At 31.7% G+C, this 21158-nt stretch overlaps 1 protein-coding gene across 1 annotated transcript; it reads left to right on the forward strand.

Moving 5' to 3' along the window:
- The first annotated feature begins 6227 nt into the window (after nt 1–6227).
- Nucleotides 6228–14638, forward strand: LOC127151181 (uncharacterized). Its single transcript, XM_051090605.1, has 8 exons — nt 6228–6236; nt 10407–10779; nt 12058–12128; nt 12877–13027; nt 13147–13372; nt 13720–13768; nt 13852–13919; nt 14324–14638. Exons 1-6 carry the CDS (start codon nt 6228–6230, stop codon nt 13760–13762), a joined length of 873 nt encoding a protein of 290 aa, XP_050946562.1. The 3' UTR covers nt 13763–13768; nt 13852–13919; nt 14324–14638.
- Nucleotides 14639–21158: the final 6520 nt, after the last annotated feature.

The following is a 21158-nucleotide window of genomic DNA, read 5'->3' on the forward strand; positions in this document are numbered from 1 at the left end:
TGGATTTGTTTGATTTTTGTATTGAATTTTGATTCTGGGGTTTTTTTTTTAGGATGATCAATTGTGATGGATTCAAATGATCGATTGTGATCGATTGATGTGAAGACATGGTTTGGCTTTTGCTTTCTGATTAGAAGGAATAAATCTCTTGGTGTTCTTCGTTATATGTATTGATTTGTGGTTTCATTTTAGAAGAGTAAAATGATTTTGGAAGAGTAAAATGATTCTATGAGGAGTGTGAACCAAAACAAGAAAAAACTTATTATTAACTTCTTCTTCATTTTTCTCTGTAGTATCTCTTCTCCATATCAAGATCTTCTTATTTCTTCATTCAGGTCAAATATTTCATCCCTCACCACTTATTCAATCTATGTCTTTTTACATTTTCCATCTGATCATGTAAGAGTCACTACAAGAAATCTGGCCTTTAATGTCGGTTGGGCTTTAATGTCAGTTATAAACCGATATCTTTGAAGGTGTTATTGAAGGCCTTTAATGTCGGTTCATCTTTAATGTCGGTGGATAACCGATATTAAAGATGTCTTTAATTTTTTTGAACCGACATTAAAGCTGTCTTTAATGTCGTTTTTAAATCGACATTAAAGATGTCTTTAATGTCGCTTATGATACATCTTTAATGTCGTTTTTCCACCGACATTAAAGAGGTCTTTAATTTTTTTAACCGACATTAAAGACACATTTAATGTCATTTTTAAACCGACGTTAAAGACACATTTAATATCGTATTTATAATAGTTTTTATGACGGAAAAACCGATATTATTTGAGTCGAATTACGTCCGGAAATGTTCGTCATCGTATATTGTAAAAAATAAAAAAATGGCTTGCACACTGGCTATATAATGCCTACTACTCAATGCCTTATAACTAGTTCACCTGCAATGCACACAATAATACCTAAAATTCCAGCATACACTTCCATATAGAACTACAACAAATACACATCATCCAACACCTACATATAATCACATATCAATAAACACAATTATATTCAACACTATAAGTCCAACTACTCCAAATCCTCCAATATATCCACTTATATATATAATCACACATATCAAACAACACATCCTGCCATCCATGGCAAACCAATAATAAACACCTACAATGCAGAAGATCCAACACTAAAATACGAGCACACTTTTCCACACTTCCATATAGTACTACAGCAAATACGATCATCCAACACCTAAAATATCAGCACACCTTTCCACCCTTCTATATAGTACTACAACAAATAAAATCATCCAACTCCTATATATAATCACATATTTAAATAAACAACCAACAACTGTAAATTAAAACTAAAAAATATAAAGATAATATATAAGATCGTGATTAATAAACAATGTATATGTACAATAGAAAGTTCCTTCACTAACTAAAGTATACGTACAAACTATCTAACAAACAACAATTAGTACGAGACCACCTGCCCTTCAAAAAACTATAGGACTACCCTACAAAAACTTAACTCGACCAACTACTAACCTAACTACAAAAATCAACTACTAACCTAACTACAAAAAGCAACTACTGACTTAACTTGACCAAAAAACACATTTAAAAGCTTACACAATCTGCTAACAAAAGCTGCCCATTCAGTTCGAATCTCGTCAATTTCCTCTTGCCTATACGCATTTTTGGTATTGAACTACACACAAAGAGAAAGATATGGAAAGTATGAGTTTAGATCATAAATTGTAATATGTAAAAATTTAAAGTAGAAACTTACAAGGCTAGTAATAGAAGTACTAGAATTATACACTATCTCATGTATGTACTTTTGCACGTAGTACCTACACCCTACAGAATCCAATTGACGAGGACACTGCATGTATATAAATTGAATACAAATTAATCTTTTCATAAAAAATAATTACGTGTAAATGCAAATTACCTTTACAGGTCTCCATTTTGGAGTTGATCGATAGCGTTGTAGATCGTGTTTCGCTTGCCATGTCTTCAACCCTCTAAATATTTTGAAACATTAGAAGACAATAAAGTTAAATAAGAAGTAATAAAGTGAATACACTTACACATTTATGATTCCATGAATGTCTTCATTGACTTTACTCCGAAGAGAGTCCAAAACATAAACGCAATTTTCACGAAGATCGATAACATGCAACATCCAATGAAAACTACAATAAACAACATCTTCAATGTGAGTACATATTTAAGCTCAATGGAAATTTATTAATATGTTTCTCTTCTTTATTTACCCGGTATTATGTGGAATTAGCACTGCTTCTAGCTGGTTGGCTAAATTTCTGGATCGAAGATCACGATCTTTGATATGTGACGATATTTTTGATTGGTGAATGACAAAAAATTCCTTGCACAATCACATTTATCCCAAAGACATCTAAGTAAAAGCAACCATAGTTAAAATATCAGTAAACTAACTACAACAGTGGTATTGGAGATAAAGATGAGTATAAGTTGTCTTATACTTACGTAATATACGCTAGTATACACATATAGCCGATTTCAACCATGCCGCAGTAATGCAACAAATCTTCATGAGCTAAATAAACAAATTTGTCACTTCCAAATATTAGCTCGTTCATTGGGATGCGAATCATGTTTACATCATTCATGTTGTTCACGGCATGCCTAATTAAAAGCTTAATAATCTCGTTAACGTCAGTATAATTTGAAGAGTATACGACATCCTTCCTAGTTGAATGCTCCTATCACAACCAAGGTTCTAAATTCAAAATACATATACAAATAAAATCAAAACTTAAATAGTAAAAAAAGATACACACTTGTTTGTCATTGATCGTAGAAACAAGCCGACGAGGTCATTCTATAATGTTACCCAATGCTTGATTTAAAGTCTCTATCTTTTCCTTCCCTGGATTGGGTATAGTCAAAATTTCTCCCGTAACCACATCTACTAGAACTTTAACATTGGGACATCCAATGTTATCCTCAACTATCGTGGCTACTGCAACACTATTATTAATGGATCCTATAGACAATTGACATGGTGTTCCCTTTACAAATATTAAAAACATAGTTAAGAACAATTGATCCTATATCGTTAAAAAACTAAAAGTGACAACAAAGTCAATTACCTCCACTCCTTTGTTGGTAGGTGTGTCCTCATCGGCATCAAGATCTATATTAATACTTCCAATGGATGACCTCGAGTGATTACTTCTCTTCTTGTCACTTTTGCATCTCGAGTCATCCTCTTCTTTTAACACATTTTCTCCTTCCCTTTTATTGTGTTGAAATATTGTGATTGAGAGACAAAACCACCCACGCCTCTTACACGTCCACCGTGCTCCTTGGAACCCAATGCGTCAGTCAAGATGTCCTCATTTTTATTTGTTGCAACTAATTCATCCTATAAAACAATACAAGTATTTTCATCATCAGTTAGGTTAACAAAAGATTATGTATTGTAATCATAAGTATACTTACAATCCGAGAGGCACAATCTCGAGTAGCATCATCAAAATAATCATTATTTCTTCCTTTCCGTGCTTCTTTCTAAAGAGTTGAACGATAGGAAACATCATGCGTTATTTTCTACAACAAAAGATAGATATTTAATTAACAACAACATATTAAGATAAATTCTTCAATTTAATTAGAAATACTCACTAGTTCATCGGCAAGATTAGCATATCCCTTACGTGACATATGGTGATTGTATACGCATTTCGACCTTCTTTTCCTTTGAATACGACTATAATCCTATACAACGTATTAGTTTGTAGGTAGATATCAAAACAAAATTAAAGTGAAAATGTAAACTTATTTACCTCCCATTCTTCACTTAGTCTAGCATCCACAAACGATTCCCAATCTTCTTGATTTATATGAGAATAGATTTTGGGAGGAAACTGCAAGAGTGATGGTTGATCCTTAGACGGAAGTATATACTTCTGAGTTAACGTGGTCTTGAACGTTCGAAACTTTCTTGATGCAAACATAAGTATAGAATGTTTAGCATTGGGTTGTAAATCGAACGACATCTACACAAAAAAAAGAAAAGCTTAGTTAAACTTAGAGTGTAAAGAAAACTACATTATATGAAAAACATAATAATAGAACTCATACCGATATACAATCATAGATTTTATCTTTTAGCTCATTCAGAACTTCTTTCCAAGAGTTGTATGTCATAGGAATCTGTTGCCGAACGCACACACCAATGTAACTTTGCATTTTCTTAGACGTGGCTCCAACAGGTTGCCCGTGTTCATTAAATTGAATGGGCAACTTTTGCCCAGAATTTCTCACTAAGGCCAACCCAGACATAGTAGTTGGCCCACGTGGAACAAATGATTTCTTTCTTACTTCTGGAAGCATTTCTCTTTCATCCTCACTTTATCCTCCATCTATGAATCTGCAAAAGATGGAAATACATTAGTAAGCAAAGTCAACATACATAAGCATAACAATTATGTTACGAACTTAAACATAAATACATTATAAAGCAAAGTAATGACATACCATAAATATAGCAGTTATATTACGAACTTTGAACATAAATACATTATAAAGCAAAGTAATAAGATACCATAAGCATATCAATTATATTACGTACTCTAAACATAAATACATTATAAAGCAAAGTAATGACATACCCTTCTCTACCCATCTACCCTCACAATCATGTCTAATATAAGTTGAATTTGTATCATCAGTCTCATTAGGTGTATCAACATTGGGCATCCTTTTAATGGTTTCATAACCACACTCTTGAAGCATATCTCCTATTTCATCTTCAAAGAAATCTTCTTCAATAGTTCTTTGTGGATATGTTAAAACCACCGACCATTCAGAATTTGCAGAATCTTGGACATAGAATACTTGTTTTGCTTGAGTGGCTAAAATAAATGAGTCTGATTTATGTCCAATACATTTGAGATCGACGATGGTAAACCCAAGCTCGTCCACTTTGACTCCACTTCTATTGTCAACCCAATCACACTTAAATAAAATAAAAGATAATTGATGGTAATCAATCTCCCATATCTCTCGTATTACACCATAAAACGTCATATCAGACATGACATGGTTTTTGTCCTTAGAACTAGAGACTTGCATCGTAGTAGCAGTTATACTAACTCCACTATTTTGAACTCTCCTAATATCATCACGCCTTTTTGTGTGATAGTAATAACCATTAATTATGTAACCAGAATAAGTGGCCACATCTGGAGAAGGTTTGTGAGCTACCCATCTTAAAGAAGGCGTGATGGAATTTTTAGGTACTTCGAGAGCAAGTGCAACCTACACAATATATTGGATTTAGTTAGATAAAAAACAAACATAAAAGAGTATGATTATAGTGATTACCCATGTGGACAGCCACCGACTGAATTTGCGATTATGCTCTTCTTGAATCCACTTTTTATTTCGAACTTTACCAGAGTTAAGCTTACGCAAACTCTCCATATGTTGTCTGTCATAAATGACAAGTTATTAAGTAATTACATAGCCAACTTATATAGAATGAGAATAGATATGATTTAGCACGTACTCGACGTATGGTAGAACATCATTTACATTCTGAATGACATAAAGATGAGCTTGATCTAACTGCTCCTCACTCGGTCTGATAAAAGAAGAAGCTGATAATGCTCTATCCACGTTTGAATTCTTTTTTATTACAGATGAGTTAAGTCCAATAGAACTAACTCTAGCAATAAATTCAGAACAGAACTCTATAGCCTCTTCAACAATATAATTTTCTACCATACATCCTTCTGGTCGATTTCTATTTCGCACATAAGTTTTTAGGACTTTCATATATCGTTCAAAAGGATACATCTACCTTAGATGAACAGGTCCACAAAACTCAATTTCTCTTACGAGATGCACTACAAGGTGTACCATTATAGTGAAAAATGATGGTGGAAAATACTTCTCCAATAGACATAAAGTGACAACTACATCTTCTTGCATTCCTTTCAATTGTGATGTATCAATTGTCTTCTTACATATAGCATTAAAGAAGAAGCATAACCGAATAATTGCAAATCTTACATGTTTCGGTAGAATACCATGCATTGCCACAGGTAGCAATTGTTGCATAAGAATGTGATGGTCATGCGACTTAAGTCCATACAGTTTCAAATCTGTGAGTGACACTAAACTTTGAATGTTCGATGAATAGCCTTCTGGTACTTTCAGTTCAGATAGTGTTTTACAAAAACTCAACTTCTCTGCTCGTATAACATGTCGGGGGTAAAAAGATCTTTTTCTCCCCTACTTGAGGGGCGAGCTCTGATCTAATGTTCAATTCAACCAAATCTAATCGACTTTTTACTCCATCTTTGGTTTTTACCGGGAATATCAAGCAATGTGCCAATGAGATTTGCACAGACATTCTTTTCAATGTGCATCACGTCTAAACAATGTCGCACATCAAGAAACTTCCAATATTCTAATTCAAAAAAAATAGATTTTTTCTTCCAATAAGTTCCTGAAGAACTCATTTCACTATTCTTTTCGTTGATAGTTCTCTTACTAAATGAGTGTTTGTACTTACTTGTTTGTACGAAAATTTCTTCCCCACTCAATGGTTCGGGAGCCAATTCTAATTCTTGTGACCATTGAAAACTTTCTTTTGTTTCCTATATGGATGATGACGTGGTAGAAACTTGCGATGCTCAATATATGCCATCTTCCTTCCTTTTGGCAAATAAATGGATGAAGTTTTCTCCCCACAAATTGGACATGCATGATATCCTTTGACTGTACAACCACACAAGTTGCCATACGCAGGAAAATTATTAATGGTCCATAATAAAATAGCTTTTAGCCTGAAACATTGATCTTGATATGCATCATAACATTCCACCCCATCATGCCAAAGTATTTTCAAATCATCAACTTACAGAGCTAAATAAACATCTATTTCATTTCCCGGTTGTTTGGGACCCGATATTAGTGCGGTCAACATCAAAAATTTTCGCTTCATACACAACCATGGAGGTAAGTTGTATGTCACTAACATAACTGACCAACAACTATATCTACTGCTAAGATCTCCATGCGGATTTACCCCATCTATGGAAAGAGCAAGACGTAGATTTCTAGGTTCTGACTCAAACTCTGGCCATAAATTGTCTATTTTTTTTCATGATAATGCATCTTTTGGATGTTGTAATAGATTATTCACTTCTCTTTTTCTGGCATGCCAGATCAATAATTTTGATGTTTCTTTGCTTCGAAACATTCTTTCAAATCTTGGAATTGGGGAAAAATACCATATGACTTTCACTGGAACATTCTTAACCTCCTTCTTTGAATTTTTAGGAATCTTCCATCTTGACATACCATAAGAGGGGCATACATTTGCATCAGACAGTTCTTTCCTAAACAAGCAACAATCATTCCTACAGGTATGAATCTTCTCGTACTTCATTCCAAGAGTACACAAAATCTTTTTTGCTTCATAAGTAAAAGTAGGGCATTCGTTGGGAGTAGGTAAGATGTCACAAATTAATTGTAACAACTCAGTGAAACTCTTATCACTCCATCCAAATTTAACTTTCAAATTATATAACTTTATCAACGTAGATATTTTGGTAAAATTCATACAATTAGGATATAATGGTTTCTTGGCATCATCTGCTAGTTCCTCAAAATTTTCTGACTTGTCACTAAAATAATTATGTGCAGCCTCAAACATTCCAATTGTATCATCAATAGCATCCTCGTCAATTTCTTCTCTTACACTACTAAAGACACTTTCATTGTTTCTCTTTATTGGTAGTGATTCACCATGAAAAATCCATTCTTGATAACTCTGATCGATGCCATTAAAAAAAAAGTGATCTCAATTGTATTCACATCTAAAGTTTTTGCATTCACGCACTTTAAACAAGGACAGGTCATGACATTCGATGTCTTTGAATGCTTCAACCCATTTTTAATAAACATCTTAATCCCATAAGCATACTCAGATGATGTTCTATTCTTTTGCATCCACGACTTATCCATATTATATAAGATGCAATTTAATCTACAAAAAAAAAAAAAATCGAGAAAATAACGAAATTAAGTAAACTTAAACTGAACCCACATTCCAAAAACTAACAAGTTCTATATAACCCAAACCAAAAGCCTCTATATTATACAGTCAAACAACTACAAAACTCACAATTGTATCACTCAGTCAACTAATAAGCAAATCTCAAATTAAAACCATCCACAAAGCCTCTATAAATTTGCTTCTTTTATATGTTTAGCTTTTGGTTTAACTTCATTCAAAATGTAATAAGGCATGCAATTATATAGAATAGTACGGGAAGAAAAAGAGTATATGAATGAAAACTCAACTATGGGATCGATACAATATAATGCATAAGGTCCGAGACAATATATATAACAACTTCATGGAACCACACCCCACCACTTGCCATGCACACATGATAATAAATCCCTAAAAACACTAAAAAAACACTACACAAAACCAATGAATTCTATCCAACGAATTAGGAAACAAAACCTAAAAACATTAAAAAAAAAAAAAAACTTTATAACAAACATGAACATTACACAAAACCAAAAGAAAAACTTACATTTCACTTTATTTGTCTACCAACACGAAAACCACAAAGAAAAATCTTGTGATTTTTCTTCCTTGATAGCCAAACAGAAACTTCCCCAAAAACCGCTTCACACTCTAACAGAGGAAAAATTTGAAGGAATTAAATCAACGAACAATTCAATGATGTGAAGAAGAAATTAGAACAAAAAAAGAACATAACAAAAAGATCTGTAGGAATAAAAATAGAAAATAAAAAGGTTCTTCTAAAACTTATCAAACTAATTTATTTGTATATTGCATTGTAGGAATATGTATCAGAGGAATGAAGACATTCTGTTCCTTTTCAAAAAAAAAAACTTATACTAAGAATCACTAATTGGTAACAAGTTTAATTAGCATTCGTCCATGCTCTAAATCTTTGATTTTTGTTTGATTCTTTATCCTCAATTTATACTTAAAGAAAACCTAAATATCATTTTCAATATGATTTATAAAAAAGAAATCAATTTTAAATATTGAAAGCTAAATAACTTTTAAACATTAATTAACAAAACAGAAACCAAATTTGAGTTAAAGTTATGAACAATATTATTATTAACAGACACATGGAATCAAAATACGACTTTAAGACTCTTTAAAGAATGAAATTGGAATAGAGAAAAGGGGTAATATGGTCTTTTTGCTAAAACTACTATTCTAAAACTCAAAAAGAAAGAAAAAATAAAAAATAAGACTTGATTCATCCCACGACGTTGTTTATGGTATTTTGGCTTTGGCATGCCTTTTTCTGTTTTCTAAACACTCCAATAACTTTGATTTTCTTTTAAGAAACTCAAATTAGTTATGGGATGGAATGGATGGATATCCAACCTTTCATTTTCTAAATAAGTAGTCATATCAAATCACTTTGTAATGGTTTTAAACTCTTCACAAATATCTCTCATGAGAAGGAAAGATAATAATATAATTTACTTTTCAATCGTTTTTTCATATTTTGCATCCTATTTAAACGGATTCCTCATATGATAATAAGAACTTTTAATCTTCACTTCAAAAAATAACTTGGGGGGAAATTTTCGATAGAATAGACCCAATTCTGTAGAAAAATATATTGTTGTAGTATGTCCTCCAAAAATATACTAAATGGTTAACAAATAAGCACATAGTTTTCTGGTAACAATCAACGATTATGTAATAAATAATCATGAACATAAATAACTTTGACAATGTATGAACCATAATCAACTTTTATTCACTCCACACCATCTCTCGCATTTGTATCAGTTCGAAACCAAATAAAATCATTTGCACATCACAAATGTAATGGTAAACAAAAAAGAAGCATAAGATCTACCAAATAATCTTGTCAAGTAAAGAACAAGATACAATTAACAAAGAAATTGCTGGATAACTACATAAAATATAGGGACTTCCACAATTAGAAAAAGTAATTACCGAAGTTAATGGATATACATATTCACGCAATAGATGACATTATAAAACCAACTACCTCGTCGCAGAAGAAGTTGTATCTAACAGTGTAGAAGCAAAGCTCTTACACATGCACTAGAAGAAATATGGCCTTTAATGTCAGTTGGAAAAAATGAATATGGAGGTTTAATGTCGGTTTTAAAAACACGGATGTTTAATGTCGGTTTAAAACCGACATTAATCCTTCCTCTTTGATGTCGGTTTAAAACCGACATTAAAGCTAACCTTTATTTTTTTTTATTTTTATAAATTAATATTTTCCTTTTAGTTTAGGGTTTGCGTTGCTTTTGTTTTAGCAGCCGCCTTCGTCGCCCTTCCCTCTATATCTCTCATCTCGCATCTTCTCTTCCTTAATAATCAATCTTTAGTCTCCTCTTCTTCCATCTTTACGATCTTCTCCGCTGCGTCAATCGGCCGCTCGTCTTCTTCTTCCACCTTTTCTTCCATCTTTCATCTTCTCTTCTTTCATCTCCATTTTTCTTTCGATTTTTATTTATGTATGGAGAGATGAACATCTGAATCATCCTAATTCTCATAATAATGGCTTTGCGCCACAACGAAAGAAAAAGGGGTACAGCGATCCCATTCCTTCTTCTTTCTCTTTCCATTTCCTTTTGGGGCCAACCATTTCTGCAATTATTGGGTTGTTCAGCGGCGTAAACCTCATTTTTCAGCCAGTTCCACCTTCCTCTGCTGTTTTTTGGTCGATCACTCTCGTACCCTTCAATTTTTTCCATCTGGGTATGCTGATTTCTTTGCTTTCTGTTGTTTTATGTTGCTCTACTGTTGATTCTTCAATTGGGTGTTCAAAATTTCCCTTGGCTTTTGTTCGATTTAGTAGTTCTTGTATATTTTCTTTCTATACATTGTTTATCACTGTGCTGCATTCTGGTTATGTTTTTGCCTGTTCAATGATTTTGAAACCATGGTGAATTTTTCTGTTGTTTTTCCTTCTTGATTCTTAACTGAAGTGGTTTAGATGGGAAAAATGCTGGCTTCTAGTTTTAAACAGAGATGATTTAATACTCGTTCCATTAATAGATTATTTGTTGTTTTCTTTTGGTTTTCTTGTATTTTACTTTTCTGTTTATAGATTCTTATCGCAGCACAGATGCCAAACTCAATAAAGAGGAAAAGAGAAAGGAAAAAAATTTGGTGCTTCTGTTGGGTTTTGTTTTCTTGCTGCTTGTACTTGTGCCAATTAATGATATAGCTTTTATTTTCTCACTCTTAAACGCACTTTTTCTGTTGTGCAAGCAAACAATGATTCCATCCAATTGTAACTGTCATGTTGTTGTAAATTTTAATGCATACATGAGTTCTCAATTTAAAGAACCTTGAAGATTCTTCCTCATAGCTTCCATTTCCAACAGGTTCCGTCCTGTCTATGGTATGTATTATAAGAGAAGGATTTAATGATCTTAAACTTAATTGATTTTACTTCTTGCGCATGCAATGCTTTCAAATTGCATCTTGCTTCTCATTGCTCATGATTTCTGGATGTGAAATTCATTTAGGTATGTAATAAATGAACACAGTTATTGTCCTTGATTTGTGATTTAGGAGATCCATGTTTTGAATGTTTTTTCCTATTATTATCCTATTTGCATTGCACATTTGAAAATAAATATCATTGAATGTGAAGTTTAAATGGACTCCACATAGCTGATATGATCATCCTACTAAATTGATTGGTCCAGGGAACAAGTTTTGAAATGCTTGCTTCTCATAAGTTTCTATGGAACCAATTTATGAGTTCTTCAAACAATTCCCTCCATAAAGAGGAAAAGAGAAAGGAAAAAAATTTGGTGCTTCTGTTGGGTTTTGTTTTCTTGCTGCTTGTACTTGTGCCAATTAATGATATAGAAGGAACCTCTTTTGGCTGATTATTCGACGAAGGTTCATTCCTTGAATTTCCGGTTTTCGGTTTGCATTTCAAAATACGGAGATGTGATTTATGGACTAGAATATTACGGAAAATAATAGAGGGCTCACTTCTCATAAAGGGATTTGAATCAGGTGGATGGAAGTGGGAACCTCTTTTCAGCCATTCAACGAAGCTTGAGCCAATTGAAGAAGTCACCATAAAGGTAAGATTTATGTATATCTTCAAATAGGATTGATATAATTTGGCTTAACACATACTGCAAAGAAGAAAAGGGTTAACTATCAACAATAATATGATGTACCTAAAAAATTGAATTGTATCCTTGGTTGGTAACTCTGTTATTTTTTAAAAAATTAGAAATTACATTTGTTTGTTTTCATTTTTTTCTTTTTTTATGAAAAACACATCCTCTTGATGGTTATGATCTTTGCATTCCGTCACACTGATCAACTTTTTTCATCTGCTATTTATCAAGGGCTTAATTGGTTGCAGAAATGTGTTTAGCAGTGATACACGTGGAACTGGTTTTATGCATCTGACATTCTTAAGTATGTATTTTCAGCTAGAATTTCTTTTACTTTTCTGTTATTGCGGGGACTATGCTTATGAGCTTTCGTTGATATTTTATGCTTATGAGCTTTCGTTGATATTTTAGGTTCTTTTAGCAGTGATGTTGGAATGTATTCGTTAAGCTATGGCGGGGACTATATAACCCATGGTAGCAATACACGCCATGGTTTTTCATTCTCTTTTGGTTGTGTTGTGAATGTTTTCATTTTTTTTCAAATTGATAATGAAGTTCCTTGTTTTCGATAGGACATGTTAGTCTATAAATATCGATAGGACATGTTCCTTGTTTTCAACTTAAAATTGATAGGCCTAATTCTTCTATTTGATCTTTAGCCTATATTATGGACTTATTAGCTACAAACTGTTCTTTATGTTTGCAGTGTGATTTGTTGGACATGCCTGCTGTAGGGCAACTGGAGAAGGATGCCAAATATTCATTGGTTTATCAGCTTCTGAAGATTTTTTTGACCCAGAGATTGGATGCTTACATGGAATTTCAAGCTGCAAATTCTTCTTTATTGAAAAGCTATGGTAAAATTCTCCACTTTAGTAATAACTTTAATAATTTCTAATTAGAGCTAAATTCTCCACTTTAGTAATAACTTTAATAATTTCTATTGAAAAGCTGCAAATTCCTGGATCTGGTGTAGGTCTCGTCCATGAAGATTGCATTGCAAAGATGAGGTTATTATCATTGGTAGATCTTGGCTCAAATGAATCTGCCCGTATTCCATATGCTCTCATCAAGGGTGTTACTTGTGTGTTACTTGTGCTTCAGATCAATGATGATGAGGTCGAACTGTGGGTCGTGAAGGCCATTACGTCCAAATTGATTGACTGCAAAATGGACCAGATGAACGAAGTTGTGATTGTGAGGTTTGTGCTATTCTCTATCTAGACCGCCACATTACACTTCTTTGGTTAGGCATAGCTTATTCTATACTAATATAATAACTCTTTTGATGTTCATGTTCCTTTACTTTTGTGTTTATTTTATTTGTGATTAAAAACCATTAAAAAGTCTATCAAGCTCGCATCAAAGAAATTGTTGCCTCTGCAGTTCGTGGATTCAATGTTGCCTCTGCAGTTCGCATCAAAGAAATTTACTTTTGTGGAAGGGGTTCTTTAGCAGGTTTCCCATCCTATCCCCCCAATTGAAGATAACTTGATCATTAACAGGTTTCTTTATTTTCTATCTTAATTTTTTATGGTTGTTCGCATAGGGAGTCTTGGACATCACCACCACAGAGGTCGCAGACTACTTAATTGGAGGTGTCATGACTTGAAGTGGATATTTTTATGGTTCTCTTCCCTTGAACAATATTTTAAATCTCTATGTTTCTCTCATCTCACAGGGTTCTCCTTTTTGCAAACTTGTTCGTGAAGTGCTTGTAGAGTTGGAGTTACCACATTTAGTACGTTGGTAAAGTCTCTTATACCGTTCATTTTTCAAGGCACACTATTATTAATTACATACACTCACTTATTAATATCGTCTAGGATCTTTGGATATAAATCTTTGTCAATATGGCAATGGCCTTTTAGGTGGTGTAAGCGGTAGAAGGAAAAAAGATTACTGAGTGTGAATATTGAGTATTAGTAAGAAAATATAGGCCTATACGAAAATGTTGCCATTTATATCTTATAGATGTACATTATCACTTCTTATTTTTTCTTAGTTCACTCTTAAGGCAATCGGACCACATATTCTCAACAGTTTGAGGAATTGTATTAAGTTTTTTTGGGATTTTTGAAGTTTGAGGAATTTTCTTAGTTTTTTTGAGGAATTTTCTTAGTTTTTTTGAAGTTTAGCATTTGAATTCGCAGGCTTTAAGGAATTGTATTAAGTTTTCTACGAGATTCTGGATTTTCATTTCCACTCTGTTTGGGATTTTTGGATGCTGTCGATTGGGTTTGCGGGATTGTTAGCTACTGGCTTTGCAGATTTGGAGGAATATATATTGGATGGGAGAAGAAGCATTTTCGAGACCTTTAAAATGTCGTGATCTTTGAATTTATATAATTCTGTTTGGTTGCAGTTAATTTTACAAGCGTGTTTTCATTGTTGGTGGAATCAGACTTGAATAATATGGGATTTATGTGCTTTAAGATATGAATGGGATTTATTGTTGCTTTAAGATATGAATGGGATTTATGTGCAAGTGCTAATAGCATTTTCATTGTTGGTGGAATCAGACTTGAATAATATGGTTTCCTACGTAATGTGACTTGTAGTTTCAAGTTTGTAGTTAATTTCACTTGTTGGATTCAATGTTGGTTTATAAAAAATGGACAATAATACAACAATTAAATAAATATAAATTTCTAAAAATGGACAAAAACAAGCCTTTGATGTCGGTTTTAAACTGACATTATTGGCCTCTTTTATGTCGGTTTTAAAACGACATCATAGCCCAATCGACATTAAAGGGCTTCAATAACACTATCAAAGATGTCGGTTTAAAACCGACATTAAAGCCAAACCGACATTAAAGGGCTTCAATAACACTATCAAAGATGTCGGTTGAAAACCGACATTAAAGGCCTTTAATGTCGTTTTTAAACCGACATTAAAGAGGCCTTTAATGTCGTTTTTAAACCGACATTAAAGTCCAACCGACATTAAAGGCCTTTAATAACGCTCGCAAAGATGTCGGTTGTCAAGTGACATTAAAGCCCTTTAATGTCGGTTTTAAACCGACATTAAAGGTCAAATTTCTTGTAGTGATGCAATATATAAAATGAAATGTATTCCCCAACTAATTTGATCCTAACTAAAAGTCCTCTCCTTATAAGAGTGATATTAAAATCCTCACCATCCCATTACAATGCAATATACAAATAAACAAAAATAAAAGAAGAATAAAGAAAAAAAAGAGTAAAGATATAACTATAAGTACAATAAAATGCTAACTAATAGATGACTATATCACGGGAAAGCCCAAAAATTAGGAAAAAATGGACCCATTTTAAAAGAGAGAATAATGGTGAATGAAATGAAATGGATTCAAAATGGACCCATTTCATTTCATTCCACAATTAGAAAAATGGACTCATTTTGAAAGAGAGAAAAATGGTGAAATGAAAGGGTATTGAAAATTGTAAGCTTTGCTTTGTGGGACTGAAATAAAAAAACAAAGTCAGAATGGATAGGTAGAAATAGATTAAAAAACACAACAAAATTCAAATTCCCACAACTGTTTTGTGGGACTGAAATAAAAAAACAAAGTCAGAATGGATACCTCTCTCTCCATTCCAATTCCCACAACTATTCAACAAAATTTAAAAACACTCTCTACATACATAATAGACGGCGACAACTCTTGCAGGCAAAAATCGATAGGCAACACAACAGAGGCCTCTCAGAAAAGCCATTTTTTTGGGGATTTTGTAACGTTGAGTCAGTTCTTTTACAGAGAAACTGAGAAATTAAAGACAACCCAACAAATACTAAAATACTGAAACAACTCATGTTGAATTTTGAACAAAACCCAAATTCAGTCCTCATCACAATGAAATAACCAAACCACTAAATGCAAGGTAGCAAGATAGCAATGCAAATCATGTCCACAGATACTCAAATACTGAAACAACGAGTGTTGAATTTTGAGATTGATGGGTGGTTTGCAGTCTAAATGGAAGTCAACAAAAATTGCAGCTTAAACCCCAAATTAAATAAATCGTGACCACTTGAAAGAAGATGGAAATTACCGTTGCTGTGAAGCTTCCGCTGCCACTGTCGGAGTTAGATGTTAGCATCGAGTAGGGACGCCATCGCCAAATGCTTTTGTAGCTTGAATAGCACAGTGAAAGTTATTCGGAGAAGAAATGGGCATCAGAGAAGAAATGGGCATCGGAGAAGAAAGGGGCAATTTCCATTTCGAGAGGAAAAAGGGTTTGCGATCGAGCGGAGAAAGATTGAAAAAGTAAAGTAAGAGAGAGAATTTGTTGTTTTTTTTACAAAATAAAATTATTAAAATAAAAATTTAAATGGACCTTTAATGTCGGTTTAAAACCGACATTAAAACTTGTTATTTTTTTACAAAATAAAATTATTAAAATTTAAATTTAAATGGACCTTTAATGTCGGTTTTCAAAATGACGGACCTTTAATGTCGGTTTAAAATCGACATTAAAGCTTACTCTTTAATGTCGGTGGAAAACCGACATTAAACATCCGCCTTTTCAAAACCGACATTAATGCTCATTTTTCATTTTTCCCAACCGACATTAAAGCCTATATTTCTTCTAGTGTCACTTAAACATGATCCACTTGTATGTCTCCACATACATGTTTAGGTCACAGAAGATAACCTTGGATGTTAGTTTATTTGTTTTGTGAGTTAATGCAACTAAATGTCAAATAAAAGAAAACACTTTATTTTATTAGATAAACAAAAAGTTTGTATAATATATACAATTACAAACTACAAGACCACAAGATTTAGGGTATCAACCCCAACAGTATCAAATGAAAGCTGCATTTATTCCTGAGGTCAATGATGAATTGAATACTCAAAAGTTTGAGAAGTTTGAAGAGGTATGCAAGTTATTTATCTTCTAGATCTACATTAGAACTACTTCTCCTGCCCCTGTGCTAATAATAATAATAATAATAATAATAATAATAATAATAATAATAATAATAATAATAATAATAATAATAATAATAATAATAATAATAATAATAATGCTAATAATAATAATAATAATAATAATAATAATGCTAATAATAATAATAATAATAATGCTAATAATAATGCTTATAATAATGCTAATAATAATAATGCTAATAATAATAATGCTAATGCTAATAATGCTAATGCTAATAATGCTAATGCTAATAATGCTAATGCTAATAATGCTAATAATGCTAATAATAATAATAATGCTAATAATAATAATAATGCTAATAATAATAATAATGCTAATAATAATAATAATGCTAATAATAATAATAATGCTAATAATAATAATAATAATAATAATAATAATAATAATAATAATAATAATAATAATAATAATAATAATAATAATAATAATAATAATAATAATAATAATAATAATAATAATAATAATAATAATAATAATAATAATAATGCTAATAATAATGCTAATAATAATGCTAATAATAATGCTAATAATAATGCTAATAATAATGCTAATGCTAATGCTAATGCTAATGCTAATGCTAATGCTAATAATAATGCTAATAATAATGCTAATCATAATGCTAATGCTAATGCTAATGCTAATGCTAATGCTAATGCTAATGCTAATCATAATAATAATGCTAATAATAATAATGCTAATAATAATAATGCTAATAATAATAATGCTAATAATAGTAATAATAATAATAATAATAATAACAATAATAATAACAACAATAATAAGAACAATAATAATAACAATAATAATAACAATAATAATAACAATAATAATAAGAACAATAATAAGAACAATAATAGTAACAATAATAGTAACAATAATAGTAACAATAATAGTAAGAATAATAGTAAGAATAATAGTAACAATAGTAAGAATAATAGTACTACTAATAATAGTAATAATAATAATAGTAATAATAATAATAATAATAATAAGAATAATAATAATAATAATAATAATAATAATAATAATAATAATACAAAGAGCTGGTTGAAAAAACCAAATAACTCCAAGAGCTAAGGTGGAGAACAACAAGTTTTTTCTCTCTGTTCACTACCGTTGTGTTGAAGAAAAGGTTAACGAATATTTAATGGTCACCATCTGCTATCACCTCTTTATGCTGTTCATTTTAATTCATTCTTGTCTAGTGATTAATTTTGTAATTTGTCATTTTATAATCATTATTACATAGAAATGGATAGTGAATTAGCCTAACAAGTTAAATTAATTTGTGTTGAAAGATTTCCCACAACTTTCCCCATTTGATTGTAATTCTTCGCGTCTCTTATATATGAATTTAGGCTTTCCCCATTTGGTTGTAACATTGGTTCGTTCTGGTTGGTTATTATTTTGTGATCATAACTTACAGGGTGTTTTTGCTTTTGGGACTTGGTTAGTCTTTTTGCTTCTACATGATATTCCCTTTCATTCTTTTTTTTTTTTTTTGTAATTATAAACACAACCTAACTCATATTTATACCAATTGGGCCTCTTTCAATATATTTGACTGTCAATGGATGGTTGTCTTTGCACAGATATAGCATAGAAATGGCTCTATTCATCCTTCTTGCATGGATTTTTTATAATACCGACGAATGAAAATGATGTTGGTTAGGATGGGAAAACTCTATCTTCCAATTCGAATACTGGCTTGCTTTAATTATCTTTTACCCTATTTGATTTTCAAGGTATGGATTGCATCTCTAGATGGTGTTTTAAAATTGAGATGCTTCTTGTTATACCGCTGCTCATAGACTTGTACCTTAAAATTGAGATGTCGGTTGATGTTAAGAATTGAATAATGATATTTAAAAAAGTATATTATAGATAAAATATGTGAAAATACTACATTATTATAGCTTTCATTTTAAGGTATGATTAAACTTTTATATTTGTTAAAAAATGTTATTATAAACAATCAACAACTTTTTAAACTTGCTATAAAACGTTTTTCACAGCATTAAACAAACGCTATCATAAATCACATAAATAGAATAATACACTATTAAAAAGATGTTTTTATAACATTTCAAAAAGCTATCAAAATGCATACTTTTTGTAGCTTTTATAAAACTCTATTAAAAATCTAGACTTTTAATAACGTGAGCTATCACGACTTTTGGTAAAACACTATAAAATGTGTAGAATAGCGTTTTTAGTGAGCTATCATAGACCTTTTTTCCTGTAATGTATTATTTGTAGAATGATTAAAGTCATATAGATTGAAAGCTAAGCGATGTGTAGATATATAGCCAGGCGGCTGTTGAAGGTTGAAGATTGAGAAGGTGTTCAAGATTTCTTATTTAAGTCTTGTATTAGGATCTTTTTTCATGTACTGTTGTAGAATGTATATATATAAATACAATATTAAGATTTCATTTTATGTATACAAATGTAAAAGACAAATATTATAGTTTCTAAAATAATATTAATTTTATTGATTTTTTGCCGTGAGAAAAAATATTTATCTATGGTTTATATATTAGTGGACCAAAAAACAAGGCTTTAATGTCGGTTTTAAACTGACATTAAAGCTCGATCGACATTAAAAGACTTCAATAACACTATCAAAGACGTCGGTTGAAAACCAACATTAAAAAGGTCTTTAATGTCGTTTTTAAACCGACATCAAAGGCCTTTAATAGTACTAGCAAAGATGTCGGTTGTCATTTTAAATAACTATTACCTTAATTATCAACTATTGGTGTGAGTTCATGATTTATATGAGGATAATAGACTTTAACTCAACTTAGAACTAGATCAAATGGTCGTTTGACTTTACAAGTTCAATGATCTTGTTTCATTTTTTTCTTATGTATGTGTTGGTCTTCATCATCTAAACGTAGTCTGAGCAAATAGGAGAAGAAAATTAGACTTAAAGATCCAAGTTGGAGATTATGTTAATCTATTAAGTTTTCTCAACTTCTAACCACACTCCCCCCCCCTCCCCCCCACAATCGAGAAAAGTATTTATGTGCATCTTGGGCAACTTAATATAACATCTATCTTATTTAAAAAGACTCAAAAAATAAAACTTAAGAGCCAAAATTGACCGATTCGTTTTTGTAAAATGTCCCAAAAAGAGTCAAAATAAAACTTAAGAGCCAAAATTTACCGATCCTTAAACCATTTGGATATGTAAGTGTAATTACCCAAAATTAAATTAACTTATGCAATGAAGAGAGACACCAATTAGTATTGTCCCAAAGGTTTAGAAGATTTGTAACATTCTTAGTCAAAATTAAAAATTACATAAATTTGCAATACCTATCATCATTCAATTAGGAACAAATAATATATATCGTTAGAATTAGTGGGCTTGACCCTTAGAGTATTTTTGGAAAGTATATGGAAGAGTTTTCCTACTTCCTATATCTTTTCTTTTTTTACTCCTTATTGTATCCTCCATCCCTCATTGTATCTATTGTATTCGATAGAATAATAAGAAGAAAAATATCGTGATTTTTCTCACTTCTCAATAATCATGGGTTAAGGACAAGGTGATTTACCATGACCAAGTCAATTTTTAAAAGGTTGTCATTTTTTACTACAGGGATGGATTTTCTCTCAATATATAAATGACAATGTGTAAAGAGCAAAACATATATTCCTTCACTATTTTCAAATTGGGGTAACTATATTCTTGACTCTTGAGTTGTCTCCAAGACTTGAAGTTCTCAAGAGTTGTAGAGTAAATATAATGGCCGATGCAAACAATATTACTTTCAGGTTGCACTACACGAGACTTGAAGTTCTCCATAGGCTTTGGCGCTTCCATACGGGCGGCCTCTTTTTGAAGCATGAGAGATTGAAGAAGATCACCTATGGCAAGGCACTGGAGGCACGAAATCTCTGTAGGAGCCATAAGGTGAGAAGAAGAGAGACTTCAGAGGCGAGATCATAAGATAAGCGAAAGATTGAGTTCTAGAACGAGATAGAAGAGAGAGGCGAAGCGAGAACCTACGGCGTGAATATTCCATAGAAAGCCTAC

Source organism: Cucumis melo, chromosome 10 (assembly GCF_025177605.1).
Source record: "Cucumis melo cultivar AY chromosome 10, USDA_Cmelo_AY_1.0, whole genome shotgun sequence".
Classification (NCBI taxonomy): domain Eukaryota; kingdom Viridiplantae; phylum Streptophyta; class Magnoliopsida; order Cucurbitales; family Cucurbitaceae; genus Cucumis; species Cucumis melo.

What these genes read in the sequence shown, in the direction of transcription:
- LOC127151181 (XM_051090605.1), top strand. An exon ending in TTGAAGAAGTCACCATAAAG is followed by an intron (nt 12,129 to 12,876) that starts GTAAGATTTATG and finishes TTATGTTTGCAG; the next exon opens with TGTGATTTGTTGGACATGCC. An exon ending in AACGAAGTTGTGATTGTGAG is followed by an intron (nt 13,373 to 13,719) that starts GTTTGTGCTATT and finishes TTGTTCGCATAG; the next exon opens with GGAGTCTTGGACATCACCAC.